General features: G+C 43.2%; 1 protein-coding gene across 3 annotated transcripts in view; it reads left to right on the top strand.

Moving 5' to 3' along the window:
* Positions 1 to 17,462, top strand: part of TTC7B (tetratricopeptide repeat domain 7B) — a 185,146-nt gene that overhangs the window by 65,515 nt on the left and 102,169 nt on the right. For all 3 annotated transcript variants that reach the window (XM_014543676.1, XM_005871192.2, XM_014543675.1), the window contains 2 exons: positions 6,419 to 6,591; positions 14,492 to 14,555. In XM_014543676.1, coding sequence (XP_014399162.1) covers positions 6,419 to 6,591; positions 14,492 to 14,555 — 237 coding nt within the window. The remainder of the gene's footprint in view (positions 1 to 6,418; positions 6,592 to 14,491; positions 14,556 to 17,462) is intronic.

The raw sequence follows: 17,462 nt of genomic DNA, 5'->3' as shown, positions 1-17,462 counted from the left end.
CACCTGAGTCCCCACATGTAGGTGCGGTGAGCGTGGCGGACGCTGCGGGCCAGGGCGCAGCGTGGGCCACTGGGGCCGCCCAGCAGTGCTGCATGAAAGCCGGGCAGGCAGCACGCTCTCTACCGGCCAGCCTCGCAGACCAGCTCCTGTGCAAACCCACAAGGAGCCCAACTGGCCCCTGTGGTCCCGGCGGCTGTGGCCCGGCTCACCCAAAGACGCTGCGTGAGTGCAGGCTCCTCATGGGCACCCGGCACCTGAGTGTGGGGGCTTCCCTAGTGCACAGCCCTGTTGTCCTGGGGGAGGGTAGCAGGGGGAATGAGAGTGAGCTCAGCAGACACCCTGCATTCTCACCACACCTCCATCCCCATCACCCTCGCCCCCAGGTAGCCAGAGAGAAGTCGCCGATGTCCGCCATGTTCCGCCATGTTCTGCACTGCACCCTGGTGGTCAGAGCATGTCATAGTGAGTGGTCGAACTCCCAGTCAAATGACTGCCCGAGGGGACAATTTGCATATTAGGCTTTTATTATATAGGATTTTACTTATCCATTCATTAGTTGATAGACATTTGGGTTGTTTCACTTTTTAGCTGTTATGAATAATGCTGTTGTGAACATTCTTATACAGGTTCTTATGTGGACATATGTGCTCATTTTTCTTGGGTATGTACCTAGGAGTGGAATTGCTGGATTGTATGGTAACTCTATTTTTAACATTTAGAGGAGTTGCCAAACTCTTTTCCAAAGTGGTTGCACCATTTTACATTCTCGCCAGAAGTTATGAGGTTCCAGTTTTTCCACACCCTCGACATTTGTTGTTGTCTGTCTTTTTAGCTGTAGCCATCCTAGTGGGTGTGAGGTGCTGTCTCATCGTGGTTTTGGTTTACATTTCCCTGATGGCTAATGATGTTGGGCATCTTTTCAGTTGCTCATCTGTAGTGCTCTCTCTTAAACATAAGAAATGCATCCTGTAAGGCAGGTAGAATGTAAGCCCTCCCAGATGCCATTGCAGGAAGGGATCGTTTGTATGCTAATGATTCATATAGACAGAGCAAAGCAGATTAGCCCTTAGCAGTACCTAGTTGTTTAACTAATTATACTATATAATAAAAGGGTAACATGCAAATTGACCCCAACGGCAGAATGACCAGAACGACCACTGGACCAGTTACTATGAGGGGTACTGATCACCTCTTGGTCCCTTTTCCTGATGGCCACCCACGGTGGGGGGCGGGGCCAGCAAGCAGGCGGGAACAGCTGACCTCTTGGTCACTTCCCCAGGCCATCAGGCACCGATCACCCAATGGCGAACGGGAAACTGGGGGTAGATGATGGCGGGGGGTGGGGCTGGGGGCGGGCAGCTGGGGAAGATGGCCCTGATCGCAGGCCAGGCCTAGGGACCGTGCACTGGGCCTCTAGTATTGGCTGTAAAACTTAGAAGTTAAATAACGGGTTGATCAGCCATTTGGCTCTCCTTTTGACTTGACTTCTCTCTCTTCCTTTTTAATCCTTTCCCTTTCCTTCCTGGAGACATTCATCACACCTTCATAGCTTGCCCTTCAGAGCCATAGCCATTGAGTGAGGGTTTGGGCAAAGGCCTGGTGCTTACTGGGAGCAAATGCTGCCTGTCACCACTGATGCAGAAACCCCGTGTAAGATCGCAGTTTCTTTCGTCTTCTGTCATCCATGCGATTGTCCTCCCATCATCACAAATCCTTTAAATGCTGTAGGAGAGCATGCCCTGGGGCCAGGCTAACGGATTCCTGTCACAGAAACGAGGCTGTATCTCCCGTTTGATGTCTCCAGAGTTTTAGATGCAGACATGGGGCCAGATGGCTAAGCCATAGGCTTTCCTGGGACTATGGGGGTGAGAGAAGATGGACTTCACAAATACCTCCCCCACCAACAACTCACTTGGTTTTTAATATTTATTTACATAGTCATGTGATTTATAGGTGCCTTAAGAAATTCAAAGTATTTCAATTTGTAGTAATTTTTATCCATGTTTTACAGTGGAAACCACTGCAAAATATGGATAAAAATCATTGCCTTTTTCCCCCTCATTGATCTACTGCCAACATTCCATAAAACTTCTCAGCTGGTCAATATAACAGCTTTTTCCAAAATTTGGAAGCATAATATAAGTAACTGATTGTGTTAGCAAATGTTTTTATAACTTTTTCAAGCACATTGAAAAAGCCCATCTTTCAAAATTGCTTACATATGGAGCATTTGTACATATTGTTGTCTCTCAAAAATATATATTGATTCATTAAGGAAACGAATGGTTTTTTTTCTCATTAAAAAGAGTGACTGTATTGAATACACTGTTGGAATCTGCCTGCTGCTAACTTCAATGTTATTTTTCAGAATTAGAGAATATCTTTCATTATAAGGTTTATGATTTTTAAATTAATATGTTTGAACTTATAAATAGATATACGTTAGGAAGGAAGACAGCTTTCTTTGTTTGTTTTCTGAGAATTACAGTGAAGAGGCCTTGAAAGAAAGTCTGGGTAGACTGGAGCTGCCCCTGGACATTCTCAGCTGTTAACTGGTCAGTGTTAATATGAGAGGAGTAGCCCGGCCGACGTGGCTCAGTGGTTGAGTGTCAACCTATGAACCAGGAGATCACAGTTCAGTTCCTGGTCAGGGCACATTTCTGGGTTGTGGGCTCGATCCCTAATGCAGGAGGCAGCCTATCAATGATTCTCTCTCATCTTGATGTTTCTGTCTCTCCCTCTCCCTTCCTCTCTGAAATCAATAAAAATATATTTCAACAAAACAAAATGAGAGTAGACCTTTGATCTTGGTTGATGATCCTCCTGTGACCTAAGTTAAACTGTTTTAATTCCTTGAATACTTAACCAAAAATGTGTGAATCCTGGCTGGTATGGCTCAGTGGTTTAGCACCAACCTAAGAAGTAGGAGGTCCCTGGTTTGATTCCCAGTCAGAGCACATGCCCGGGTTGTGGGCTCGATCCCCAGTGTGGGGCGTGCAGGAGGCAGCCGATCAATGATTCTCTCTCATCATTGATGTTTCCATCTCCCTCTTCCTCTCCCTTCCTCTCTGAAATCAATAAAAATACATTTATATTTTTTAAAAGGAATGTGTCAGAATTCTTGGAGAGAAACTTAAATACAAGGTAGGGCAAAAGTAGGCTTACAGTTGTGAGTAGGGGAAACACAAAGCTTATTATTGTATTTATTAATTATTAATTATTGTGTTACTTTCCATAGGAACAACTGTAAACTTTCCTTTGCCTCACCCTGTCCACATCCCTGTGCCTGCCTCAGAAATGCCAGCTGGGCGGTTCTGGGCAGGACCTGAGAGCCCTATTTTCTAGTTTGTGCAGTGATTCTCTCTGCGAGGCGCTTCCTGGGTCTTATTTACTGGACCTCAGAAAGCCTCTCCAGCTACTGCCATTCGTTAGACAGGGTTTTCATTGGTCTTAATAACCATTTGATTCTTTTTAGATTAGCTGATAACTGCAAATTTGTGATATTCATATAAGATGTAAAGTTGCTTTGTCAAACTCAGTCTGGTGTGAGACCATAGCAGAGAAAGATTTAAAAGTACATTTAGAGCAATGCCACTCCTAGATAAATACTCCAGAGAATTGAAAGCAGGTGTTCAAACAAAAACTTGTGCATGAATGGTCATAACAGCACCATTCACAACAGCCAAAAGATGGACACAATCTAAGTGTCTGTCGGCTGACAGCTAGGTAAGCAAAATGTGGTGCTGCCGTAAATGGAATAGCATTCAGCCATAAAAAGGAATGAAGCACTGACACATGCTACAGCGAGGATGGACCTTGAAAACATTATGCTGAATGAAAGAAGCCGGAAACAAAGGCCACCCATTATATGGTTCCACTTATAGGAAAATACCCCAGCTAGACAAATCTATAGAGACAGAAGGCAGATGAGTAGTTTCCAGGGTCTGGAAGGACGAGAAATGGGACTTATTGCTTAAAAGGGTTTGGGGTTTCATTGGGGGTAATGAGAATGTTCTAGAACCAGGGAGTGGTGATGATTGCACAACACTGTGAATGTACTAAATGCTGTTATTGTACACACTTGAAATGGTTAAATGGTGATCTTAATGTTATGTGAATTTTATTATACTTTAAAATACATACAAAAAAGTGCATTACATGACTGAGTTTGTATGTAAAAGTTCGAGTCTTCTTTCGGGCCCCTTTTCTTCCTTTCCTTCCTTTAATTCTGAGTTCATTTGATAGATACCAGCAGTTTTTAAGCATTTAAACTGCAAGCTAAATGCAACCTTCAGGTAAAAAATAAATGATATAGCCCAGCTGGCATGGCTCAGTGGTTGAGCCTCGACCTATGAACTAGAAGGTCACGGTTCGATTCCAGTCAGGGTACATGCTTGGGTTCCGGGCTCGATGCCCATTGTGGGGCATGCAAGAGGCAGCTGATCGATGATTCTCTCTCATCACTGATGTTTCTATCTCTCTCCCTTCTTCTCTGAAATCAGTAAAAATACATTTTTAAAAAATTAAAAATAAAACAAAAGGTATGATAGATATTGGTGATCTTGCTGATAATTTCTCATATTTAATCACTCTTCCTGAACTTCATTTGAGCTTTCAATGAATGCAAGCAGACTTCCTTTCTCATCCGCAGGGCACTGGTGAGGTGATGGGTGCCTTTAGAATATGCACACATCAAAACCTACTTTAAAGATCTCTCTGGAAGGGTAATGCCCTGAGGGAATTGAGATCTAGTAGTGGACAAGCAAACTGTGTGGGGCAGAAGTTTTTATCATTTTAGAATCCCTCCATATCCAGGAAATGAAGGTCCTGTGCCTTTTTTCCTTTAGCATCCTCTTTTGCTCAGCTGCCGGGAGCGCAGGTAATTTTTGCCCATCGATGCTCCCAGCAGAAGTCATTAGCTATATGACTGCAGTGAGTCCAAGTGAAACTAGAGCGGAAGGTTTAAGAAAACAGTTCAGGAATCGTTTAGGCCCTGAAAATTGTGTTCTTAAGAAAGCTTTACAGATGGCTCAGTTGGGGATGATAGGAGTGGTTTAATTTCACATTTTTATAGACAGTTAAAGCCAATGAGTCTTACTTGAGAATAATCAAGAAAATTTGCCTTTACACGGTAATTATCAGAAACCACCAAGCTAGTATTTTGGTTGCGTTTAAGTTTCCTCGCGGCATTTTAAGAGATTTCACATGGATGAAAGCCTAGCAGAGGTCTCCTCTGGAACATATTATTAAAAAAGGCTCCTTTGCAGGGAAGATCAGCATCCTTTGTCTGCGTCTCGCAGAGCGCTGAGACTTCCTGGAAAAGCTGCTGGTGGACGGTTTCTTTTGCCGCCTCTGGCTGATCACGGGCCACCTGAGGTGCAGTGCTTCTGTTTTCAGAAGGGTTTTCTTCTTTCTTCTTTTTTTGTTTTTACCTTTCCTCTTGTTTTGTCATTGGAAACAACCTAATATGCATCAGTCAACAAAATACTTCTTAGTAGAAGCCGCGTGCTCCCCCACCCCATACATCATTCTGGGCTGCTGTGGGCGGTGGAGCTGGAGTTTGGAGAAGGTAGTAATCTGCATCGAATTCAGGAGGACCAGGCACTCCTAGGTTTTCACGGTGAGGAAAGAGATGCCTCCCCAATGTTGGACAAAGGCCTCTCTTGATCATTAGCCATACTCCCCACTTGGCCTTCTCCATTGCAGGGTCCCAGGGTCACTGAGAACAGGGCTCTCAGGAGCGGGGTCCCAGGGTGGGGCCATGGAGGACCAGGCCGTGGCATTCTAGGGAGGAAGACAGTCTGAAAATCTACGCTGGACGTCATCTTATCATCAAAGCAGAGATTTTTTCAAGGATAACATCACCTAGGTCAGTGGTCGGCAAACTGCGGCCCCTTGAGTGTGGCTCTTCCACAAAATACCACGTGCGGGCGCGCACGTACAGTGCGATTGAAACTTCGTGGCCACACTCAAGGGGCCAAAGAGCCGCATGTGGCTGCGAGCCGCAGTTTGCCGACCACTGACCTAGGTTGAGTAGTGGCTTTTTGTGAAGTGTGGGCTTTAGCAGGCATCATTTGGGAGGTGATGAAAATATTTGCAGTTCACCTGTTATTTATAAGGGTTTCTGAAAAAGAGCTTAACCAAAAGTTTCACTTGTAAAACAGGTTTAGTGTTCCAGAGTGCAACCGAGGCAGGTGGCATTTGAAGGGCATGAACTTAGTTTTTTAAATTGTCCAAATATCTTAGTGTATCCTGTCTTCGTTTTGTCATCAACTGATATAATTTCATCCAAATATTTCATTATGAGACTTGGAAGAGTGCATAATACAGAGTGATGACTGAAAAATATTTAGTAGACGGGTGACTGAATGATACAAAACAGATTCATGGCTATGCCTTTGCTCCTTTGTGTTCCCAGACCATAGCGAGGCAGCTGGCGGAGATCCTGTTGCGGGGGATGTGTGAACAGAGCTACTGGAACCCTCTGGAGGACCCGCCATGCCAGTCGCCTCTGGACGACCCTCTCCGAAAAGGAGCCAACACAAAAACCTACAGCCTCAGCCGGAAAGCCCGCGTCTACTCAGGAGAGAAGTATGGGAGCTGATTCCTCATTTATATATCAGGGATGGGAGGGAAGCTTTGGGAAAATTCAACGATGAGTAGAAGCTCAAGGGCAGATATTTTTCCCCTGAAAGAAAACCCGATGAAGAAGTCTCATTGACCAATTTAAGCGAGGTACCTCATTATTCCTCACACTTTCAGCAAACGTCTGTGCACTGGTGAGGGAAAGGCTCTCATCTCAGCTGTTGCTATTGGTCTTTGACTTCTCAGTCCGTTTATCGGAAGAACCCCAGCATTGTATGCAGTCAGTGAGAAAGCTAGTTGTAAAGCCAGCAAGTTAACTTTGTACTTTGCTTCAATTCCTTCATCTTTTTGTTTAAAAAAATTGTTTTAAACTGAATTAGCTATATGAAGGAAAATTAATGTGCGAGTGATTGGAAGGTGCTGTCTCCTTAGAACTTCTTGGTTATTTTAAGTTTTAAATTTGGGACTCGATCACCTGTGAGGATAATGGGCTAGTGAACCGCTGTAGCCTCTACCTGGGTCTCCCCAGGCCAGGAAAGGAGGGGAAGGAGGGAGGGAGACCGTGAGAAGGGCAAGCAGGCAGGAACGATGTGGGCTTATTCTTGACTTTCCCCTCAGAGCCTTTACTTCCCATCTTTGCCTGTTCTTGTAAGGACAAGGCACGATGGCATTTCAGAATCTCTCCATGAAGGAAAGGGAACATGTATAAATAAAGAGGGAAACCCTCTCTGGCTGTTGTCAAATTAGAAAAATGGCCGAGAGACCGCAGGCCCCAGAGAAAGCACCGATAGTCATGGGGGTGGTATGGGGGTGGTTAGGGGGAGGGAATAGATTTTTACTACACGTGTACCTTCTGAAAGTGGTTATTGCACTGTCAAGGGACAGCTTTTCTCAAAGCACCTGTCTCTTAGTCCTCTTAAGCATCTCTCTCCCTTATCATCTTGATCAGTTTGCCTTTCTTGTACAAATTCAGACAAGTGAGCATATTCTTAACGTTTTCCCTGGGCTTATTTTAATTTCATTTTTATCCTCCTTTTTCATGGCCTTGTTGAGCCATGAGTTTGCCTAATTCACAGCCTGTTTATTTTTTAGTCCTTATCTGGGTTCATAGAACATGAATTAAATTGTTCTTGCAATTCCCAAGCTCACTTTACAATGCTGACCCCTTTTTATGAACTATTTAGAAGTAGATTTGGGTTCATTTTGAAAGTGATATTTATATCTTAAAAATAGACCCTACATTTTTTTTTCTGCTTTAGATGCTTCATAATAGACAGGTATATGAGGTACCAGGTATATTGAGGAAGTCAGTTCTTGCTCCCTGCCCAGATCAAGGTGGACAGATGGAGGACAGGTGGAGGGAGCGCTCTCTCTGTTTGGATGCTGTTCCAGTGTGGCCTCCCCCATCGAAGGCAGAAAGCTCAAGCTTCTTTATTTCCTAAGCCACTAAGACTTTCTAGCAGCAGCTTCCCCATCTGTACAGGGAGAATTGTGGAGGCAGCATGCCGATCTAGAAAATGCAGTTACTAGGTAAAGGAACCATTTTCATACCAGGATTGGTTACTGAATCACATGTTTCATTTCAGAAAGATACACACATGTGGGGGTTTTTTAACCATTTTATTGAGATGTAATTCACATACTATACGTACCATTCACTTATTTAAATTGTACCATTCAGTGGCTTTTAATATAGTCATATAGTTGTGCTTACATGACCACAATCAATTTTACAACATTTTCATGTGCAAGTGATTGGAAGGTGATCAGCCAAAATCAGCCCAGAACCCCTGAACTGTCCTCCCTACCCACCTTCCTTTGCATTTGAATTTTGGAGTCAGTTCATTTCAGGAAAGAAAAATGCAACTGGGATTTTGACAGGAATTTCATTGAATCTGTAGATCAATTTGATACGTATTGCCATCTTAATATTATTAAGACTTCTAATCCATGAACATAAATTTCTTTCTGTTTTCAGGGTATAAAGTTTGTACTTCTTTTGTTAAAACTTATTTCTAAATTGGTGTGTGTGTGTGTGTGTGTGTGTGTGTGTGTGCAATTTTTTTATGCAATAGTGAATTGAATTATTTTCTTTTTTTTAATATATATTTTATTGATTTTTTACAGAGAGGAAGGGAGAGAGATAGAGAGTTAGAAACATCGATGAGAGAGAAACCTCGATCAGCTGCCTCCTGCACATCTCCCACTGGGGATGTGCCCGCAACCCAGGTACATGCCCTTGACCGGAATCGAACCTGGGACCTTTCAGTCCGCAGGCCAACGCTCTATCCACTGAGCCAAACCGGTTTCGGCAATTATTTTCTTAATTTCATTTTTGGGTTGATTCTATTGATTTTTGTATACCACAATCTTGCTGAATATTCATTAGTTCTAATAGTTTTTAGATTCCTTAGGATTTTTTATATATAAGATTATGTCATCTGCAAATAGAGATTAGTTTTGCTTCTTTCTTTCTAATCTGGATGTCTTTTATTCCGTTTTCTTTCCTAATTGCCCTGGCTAGGACCTCCAGTACAATGTTGAATAGAAGTGACAGAGTGAACATCCTTCTATTGGTCCTGATCTTAGGAGGTGAAAAACATCCATTCTTTCACCATTAAGTTTGTTGTTAGCTATGGGTTTTCATAGATGCCCTTTGTCAGGTTGAGGAAGATCCCTTCTATTACTAGTTTGAGTATTTTTTTTCATGAAAGGGTGTTTTAAATCTATCAAATGCTTTCTCTGCATCTATTGAGATAATTGTATGAGTTTTGTTCTCTCTTCTCTTGATGTGATGTGATGCAATATATTACATTAATTGACTTTCAGATATTAAACCAACTTTGGATTCTCGGGTAAATCTCACTCATCATGGTACATACTTCTTTTATTTATTGCCAAGCTTGACTTGTTAGTTTGGAGAGGTGATGAAGATATTAGTTGAGGGTTTTTACATCAATATTCATAAAATACATTGCTCTGTAGTTTTTCTTGTGATATTTTTGTCTAGTTCTAGTATTAGGGTAATACTGGCCTCATAGAATGTGTTGGGTAGTATTCCTTTTTCTTCTACTTTTTAGAAGAGTTTGTGGAGAAGTGGTATTAATTGTCTTTTAAATGTTTGGTAGAATTCACCAGTGAAGCCGTCTGAGCTTTTGTATGTGGGAAGGTTTTCATTACAACTTCAGTCTCTTTACTCATTATAGGTCTATTAAGACTTCCTATTTCTTCTTGAGTCAGTTTTAGTAGTTTTTGTCTTTCTATAAATTTGCTTGTTTCAGCTAAGATATCTAGTTTGTTGGCATACCATTGTTCATAACATACCCTTATATATTTTTTTATTTCTATAAGGTTGGTATAGTCGTGTCTTGTCTTTCACTTCTCATTTTAGTAATTTGAGTTTTCGCTCTCTCTTTTTGGGTCAGTATAGCTAAAAATTTTATCAAATTTTGCTGATCTTTTTGAAGAGCCAAGTTTTGGTTTTGTTTATTTTTTTTTAATTGTGTATCTATTCTCTTTTTTTTCATTTATTTCTGTACTATTTCTTATTCCTTCAGTTATTACCTTCAATTTTTAACTTTCTAGTTTTGCATGTTCACAATCCTACTTCTGATTTATTATAAAGGGAGAAAAGCTGTTGGGTTATATTTGTTTTGGGGCTTCTATATTACCAAGGCAGGACTCTCTGATCAGCCAGTTCTCAAAAGGACATTATCACCAATTCACTTGAATACAAAGCAAATTTTAGTGGCACAGATCCTAAAACATGGTGAATTTTTACCAAGTGAACACATGCATGTAATTAGCATCCTGATCAAGAAATAGCTCAAAAAGCCCTCTTTATACCGTCTCCCAATGACTACCCCTACCCAAGGGTGACTCAATCCAGACTTCTATCATAAGAATTAGTCTGGTTCATTTTTGAAACATATATTAAACTTTTTGTTTAACTTCTTTTGTCTAATATTATATTTGAGAGATTTACCCATATTTTTGCATATAGTAAGAGTTTGTTTTCATTGCTGCATAGTATCTATCCACGTTATTAATATACTCCAATATATTGATTTATTCTACTTGTAATGGACTTTTGAGTTGTTTCTCCTTTGGGGCCAAGAAGAATAGTGCTATGAACATTCTCATGTGTTTCTTAGTGCACATATGTGTGCATTTCAGTCAGGTATATCTTTCCTTTCATTGTATTCCTCCTTATAAAAAGTATTTGTGGTGGCTTAAACAATTAATGCAAATTAGATGAAAATAAAGAAGGCAATTAAAAGCCACTATTCTGCCAGGAAGTGAATGATGAAAAGATTTATCGAAAGCTAGGAGTGCCAGATATTTTGCTTAACTTTTTGTGGGCCTAGGAGGAGAAAGTAGTGATCACGGAGTACTAAATAGAGGTCTGAACCTCCTGGTAGCCAGTGCAGAGGTTTGGGGTAAGTATGAAGACGCTGTTTTAAGTATAAAGATAAGGGATATTAAGGGTCAGGAAAATGACAATGGTGGAGCTGAAGCTGTGTGAGCGACCTACATGCCCGTACCAGTGATCGAACTCCTAACCTGGATACGTGCAGCCGGTCATTGAACCTGCCACCTTTTTGCTACGTCTGTAGTGTGTCTTTTCTGGAGGAGGGATTATTTCAGATCATCTAAAAAATTCAGTTGTTTGTTGTTTTGTTCATGATTTTTACAAATTCTTGTTTTTGGATAACAAGTGCTATTGGAGGTATTTGTAACTATTTTCTTGCATTTCCTGGGCTCTCTTTTTGCTCTTTGGATAGCTTCTTTCGGTGCATGGAAGATGCTAATGTCAAAGAAAAAAATCACTTATTTGTCATGGTTTTGCTTGGGAAGAGATTGCCACTGTCTCCTGAGCTCTCCTGTACACGGGCCAGCTGGCCCACCTTCGTGCAGAGGCCCGTCCTCTCACCAGGAGCACGGCAGCCCTTGTGCAAGGCCATGTGCTTTGCAGGACTCGCCCAGTCCACCCACGGCACACTCAGTGGGCTGGGGCTGATCTGAGTGAAGGGCCCTTTTTTCTTTGTTATGAAGGAATTTGACCAAGTGGATTGACAGAAAAGGGAAGGATTATGCAGAAGCCTAGGCAACCTCCAGATTGGATCAGCCGACCCCTCATAATCAAGAGGCACTCTCCACATTTAATTTAAATCTCTTCCTCTCTCGGAACCTCATCCTTCCGGGCAAACCCAGGACTGACAGTATCATGGGCCTTGGCGTATTTGACAGACAGTGCGACTTGGGCTGGGCTGGGGCTGGGGCTGCAGCCATCCTTGGCTTTGATTTTTCAGCTCGTATCTGGCTGGCTGAGGATCAGAGGCAGTTTTCTCCAGGAATTCCCCAGAATTCCTCTAGCCAGGCGTAGTAAAATGGTACAGACGCCATTGCTGGACCTGGGAGCTGATGTCATTATTTACAAACCAACTTTCTGCTGGGTGAGGGGTGCTCCAGGCCCTCCTCACACCTAAACAGCGCTGCTTTGACACCTGGAAGGTGCCCTTGACCTTAGGACATCCGCCCTGTCATCAGTTGTAGAACAGCTAGATGACAGAAAGAGGACATGCGTCTGGATCAAGTTGGGTTACTTTCTTCTGTGCTATTGCTTCTACCACATACAGTGCCGTTTTTCAGAAAGGGCTGTGATTCTCTGAGAGTAATCATGACTACTGCTTCTAAACGAGGGTTCTCGCCCTTGTTCCCTGTGTCTTCTGTAAAATCAGGTAAGGAGGTGGTAAATGCATCTGAAGTACTGAAAGAGCAACTTGCCTGAAGGTCAGCCCATGAGGTAGTCATGTGGCCAAGACTAGACCGCAGCCTGCCCACTCGGACCCCAGCAGCCCTGCGCTGCCTCCTCCTCTGCCAGCCCCCAGCCCAGCTCCCGGAGCTGGTCCTCACTGCCCGCTGATCCCATTTTCTCCCTGTCCCCTTTTATCCCCCACCCTGCCCTTCAGTCAACTTCCTCTGAGGTCTGAGCCCCCCCGCATCACCCCTGAACTCTTGGGCCCCAAGAAGAGACTGTCACAAAAGGGAAGTCCCCAACAATTTTGACTTTGAACTCTGAGCTCCATGCTTTCCTGAATAGGGAAGAGGGAAGGAATGGCCAGAAATGGGTCTAGAGAATTTATAGTTATTGAGAGGGCATTCCAGTGTGTCGTTTTTTCAGGCAGGCCTCTTAAAACTACCCTTCCTCCCTCCCCGCCCCCACTTCTCCCACCAGCCCCCAGAGCTGTGCAGCTCCTGGGTCTCCATCTTGCCTGGCTCCAAAGGAAGGGGAGAGGAAGTGGAATTAAAATCACTGTGCTACTTGTTAGCAGCTCTGGTAAAAATAACAACCGCGCATTTAAGCAGTCTGGATGGCTCAAGTGGAATTTGGGGATTATCCATGGCCGAATTGGCTGGTGTTAAATCACAATTAGCATGGGCTCTCTCTCTTCAGTTAGTCTGGACAATGCAGGACTGGCTAGCCATGAAAAATGCTTAATGATCGCATGTAAGCACAAGCCAGGATATCAGGAAACGATCGCTGGGTGGACACACACACACACACACACACACACCACTCTTAATTCAAAACCCGTAGGCTCTGTATCTGAATTTAAGGAGGAAGAAGTATTCCATCTTCTCAAATCCCAGGTCACCTCAAGCTACCTCTTTAAGGAAGGCACTGCTGATTCCAGAATCTTGCTCTTTGTTTCCTAAACGTTAGCCTTTTCCTAAAAGTTTAGCCCTGCAAGAGCCATAGGACCCATTCCACAGGTGCTTTTCTTACCTGTAGGGAAGTCAGACTTGTGAAGACTACGAGGCACGATACTTTTTCTGTCTTGCTTTTTATGGTCCTTTGATACAATATAAAAGTTGCCAACTCTTCAAAGAGAGCAAATATTTATAATAATTTGGAAAACATTTTTTTGCCATTGTGTGTGTGTGTGTGTGTGTGTTGTGTGTGTGTGAATCATTTCATCTCTTAAGTTAAATGATTGCAGTGTTACCCCCTGAGAGGATAAAGTTAGTTTTTATTTAGTCCTCTCCAAAACATCCAGGAGGTTTTTACTAACCAGGTTCATCTTTATTGCACTCCTCTTCCAATCCATGAAAAAGAGTTGAGTTTGGCCCAGTTGTGGTAACACTCAATTCTACTCTAAGGATTCTAGAGCTTCAGATTGGGGGGCGGGGGGACAGGGGGAGGGATGCTGTGTGTGTTTTTAAATGCTCAAAGCATAAAATATAGGATATAGAGAATGCATATTTGGGTTCTGTTTGGTTTTTATTGTTCTCTATTCCTGAGCAACATCATACTTAAGCTTTTTATAAAATCCAAGATGTTAGAGTTCAGCCAAATTCCATAAAACTGATTAATAAGATAGCTAGATCTGGCATGCCACCCCATAATAAAACACGTGGTTACATAAGAGCTCACTACATTCTTACAGAATTCTAGAAATTATTCAAACTCTAAAATTCCTTCCAATCTCTTATTTTATCTTAAGGACAATATAAGATATGCCAGTTAGCAAGAAAGAGGTAAAAAGAGTACTGCAATCACACCTCCATAATGGGTTTAGGAGAAAGCTGGTGCTATGAAGATAATGTCAGTTTGTAGCCATCTAAATTTCTGCTTCTATCACAAGCTTACATGTTATTTGGACTTTCAAATTGGTTTTTACAGCTTTATTTCACCCTGCTGCGTGCTATTAAAATGTATAGTTAGAACGTACAAATTCCATAGATTACCATAGAAATTAACTCAAGTGTCCAGATTATACACTGCTTTCCATGGGGTCTATATAAAAATCTTAAAGCTTTTTAGCATTTCATCCTGCTCATAGTCAAGGATTTTGTGTTATTTAGAGATTGCCATATATCAAAGCTGGTTTTCTTTATGCAGCATTTTTTGTCCTCAAGAAAATACTGAAGAAGCCCTGTTGTTATTGCTGATTAGTGAATCTATGGTAAGTAGAATGTGTTTTTACATTTTTTTCTTCCCTATTCCTGTAGTCCCTTTTTTGATATGGCTACTGCATCAGTATAGTGACCCTTTTCCTTGGGAGAAAAATAGATGGGATACCTGGGTAGGAAGAAATAGTAGAGGCTTAAAAGGAGGGATGTTTCTTACTTCTTGGACTGGGTAGCACATTCCTTGGTCACCCCGGAGCATGGAGCTTCTCTTCCCCGAGCAATTAGTAGGCATCTGAGTTTATTCCTTTATCCACCAAGTATTGCTGGAACACTAACACAAGCCTATACTATAGGTAAACTATAGCTAAAATGATCACCAGAGATCCTTGCCGGGGGAAGGAAGCCCCCAAGGGTCACCTTTCCGAGCCTTCTCGATTTGCCGTGGAGGGAGGGAGAGTTTGGAGAGAAATCACTTGTGTGTTTGAACCTCTGTTTTCAGATGAAATTGCCTGGGCCTCTACACAGGCCCCTTCCCCAAGCTCCCACTGCTCCCAGGCACTGCACGCCCAGCCGGGAGGGTTCACTCCTGTCACCTGGCTCTGCTGCTGGGAGGGCGCTTTTGCCAGACCCTAAATTCCTCCGAAGTGTTTTCTTCGTGTTTGGCCAGGATATCACATCTTAGGTCTGGAATTTCCTTGCTCAACATTTATTGGGTTTCCACTCTGTATATCTTCAGGCGTGACAGCCCTGGCTTGCCTCTTTCAGGAATAATACGTGTTATAGTAGTTATGCCTTGGCAAGCCACTGTGTGCCCAGCACTTGAGCAGAATGGCCAACGCCTGGGACTTGAAAGGACCTAGAGGTCCTCATGCCCATTCACTCAGTTTACACGGGGGGAACCCGAGGCCCAGAGCAGGCGCCTCGATTCCCCGTGCAGTGGTCTTCCCGGTAGGTCATACTGTCCCCTCCCACATCCCGCACCGCACCTGGCAGGCAGGAGGACAAGGGAGGAGCAAAAGGAATCCTAGCCGAAGCGAGAGAAGTGTTTCACACTTTAAAGGGAGGTCTGAAATGCACTCAGGTGAGAAAGGCTTAGAGATGAGCAGGAGAACGTGCGTGTGCCACGTGTCGGAGGGAGGGGTCAGGAGGGCCGGACTTGGTCTGGGAGGACAGCTTCCTTAATTCAGAGCTTTGGGTTTTCTTGTTCTGTGCAATGGCCCAGAGATGTTTACAAGAGCAAGACTGCTTGAGTTATCACTTCTCTCTACTTGGAAGCTCTTTGACGTCATTGGCCTGCCTTCCTCCGAAGGAGACAGGTTGCCCGTTGGCTCATCTTTCCTGACTGTCAGCTGGTAACTTAGCACGGTGTCATTTACACTCCCTCTTCTGCCTCGGTGCAGTCAGGGAAGGCACGCATGGGGACGGCTGGCACCGGCGTTCGGTGACAAGTCTCACTGTGCTTTGTCATCAGTTCTTCGATGGGGGCAGCTCTCGGTGGCCTCCTCGATGACACTCCTGCACCCGAAGCTGGACTCTTCGCAACTTAGCAGTCAGTTTCCTTGGGCAAACCTGGTTGGTTACACTGTAGAAGTTCTGGAAGCGTGGGGACAGTTCTGATGGGAAATATTGAGTTCCGTTGTCAATCATGTATTCGTTTGGAATCTGGAAAACACGGCCCCCTCTCTAAAATGCTGTGTCTTGGGAATGATGGCTCCATCTCTCCTGCTCCTTCACTGAATGAAGTGCGAGGAACTCATAGGCTCAAAATGGAGAGGCCTCTGAGACAGTCAGATGTGTCTCTGCGGTATTTAACTTCCGGAAATCCCTTCAGGGGCTGGTGAAATCCAGTGACATCAATAAATATGAAGGATGAGGTTCCCAATCAAAATGATTATGTTCCCCCTGTAAGTCATTCCATGATTATGTAGGTAGAAACCTAAAATAAGTTGCTTTTGGAAGCCCTTTTTTCATGTTTCTTGACTCCTTGATTTTTCTGTTTTTGGACAGAAAAAGAATGTGCTCAATTTCAGAACCAAAATGAGAATTGCTGGTGGTTGTGTTTTTGGTACTTGGGAAAATTGTATTTTTTGTTGGTTCTGACTTTATCTTAGAAGCATAATTTGTCCATAGTCTCTCCACCTACAAGAACTCATTGGGAATTGTACTGCTTTCTTGCCTCAAATGAAATGAGTTTTCCCCAGGAGAAAGGAGTCATTGGGACTATATTTGCACAACCGACACTGATACAGTACTCCAGGATCTTTATTATTTGTAGATCAGTTTAAGGTTCTGTGTTGTACCTTTTTATTCAAAAGAAAACCATAGACTTTCTCTAAAAATTAAAAAAAAAGAATGCATTTGGCATAACTTGAAAATTTCTCTTAAATAGTATTTTGTTTTGTTCTCTTCCAGGCATTGGTCTCAACATGGAGCATTTATAGCAAATCAATCAAATGAGACCACTGACAGCAGGCCCTGTTTTCCTCCCGAGATTCTTTTGTTGGCTGAAAAGCCACTCCTAACAAGAAAAATTTAAGGATAAAATCTTCAGAATCAGGCTTATTTTCATAGGTGATGACTCACTTTGAAGGAAGTGGCCTGACATATATTCTTATTTGTCTTTGACATTTAGGAGCGAGGAGTTTTGAAGTGAGTGAGTGCTGATGGGTGGCTAAAAGCAAATGCCCCAGACTCACAAAAAGAAGCCCTTTAACCTCATTAGTGAGAGAGAAGGTGCGTGTAGTCTTTCTGAATGTCAGGCAGGAAGACAGACATCAGCCTACTCGGACAAGCGGCCCCGTCTCATGTGACCACTTTCACAGGAAGAGCTGGGGGGTCTCTTTTCGTGCTCCCAGGGACGGGTAGATCTGGAGACTTCTGGTAGTTAGCAGGGAGAAGGACCGGAAGATCTAACTATTGATTCTAACCCCCTGGGAGGTGTGTGTGTGTAGGGGGGGGGG

Source organism: Myotis brandtii, unplaced genomic scaffold, assembly GCF_000412655.1.
Source record: "Myotis brandtii unplaced genomic scaffold, ASM41265v1 scaffold332, whole genome shotgun sequence".
NCBI classification, from domain to species: Eukaryota; Metazoa; Chordata; class Mammalia; order Chiroptera; family Vespertilionidae; genus Myotis; species Myotis brandtii.
Note: the sequence above shows the minus strand (reverse complement) of the source record. Positions and strands in the feature narration are given on the sequence as shown.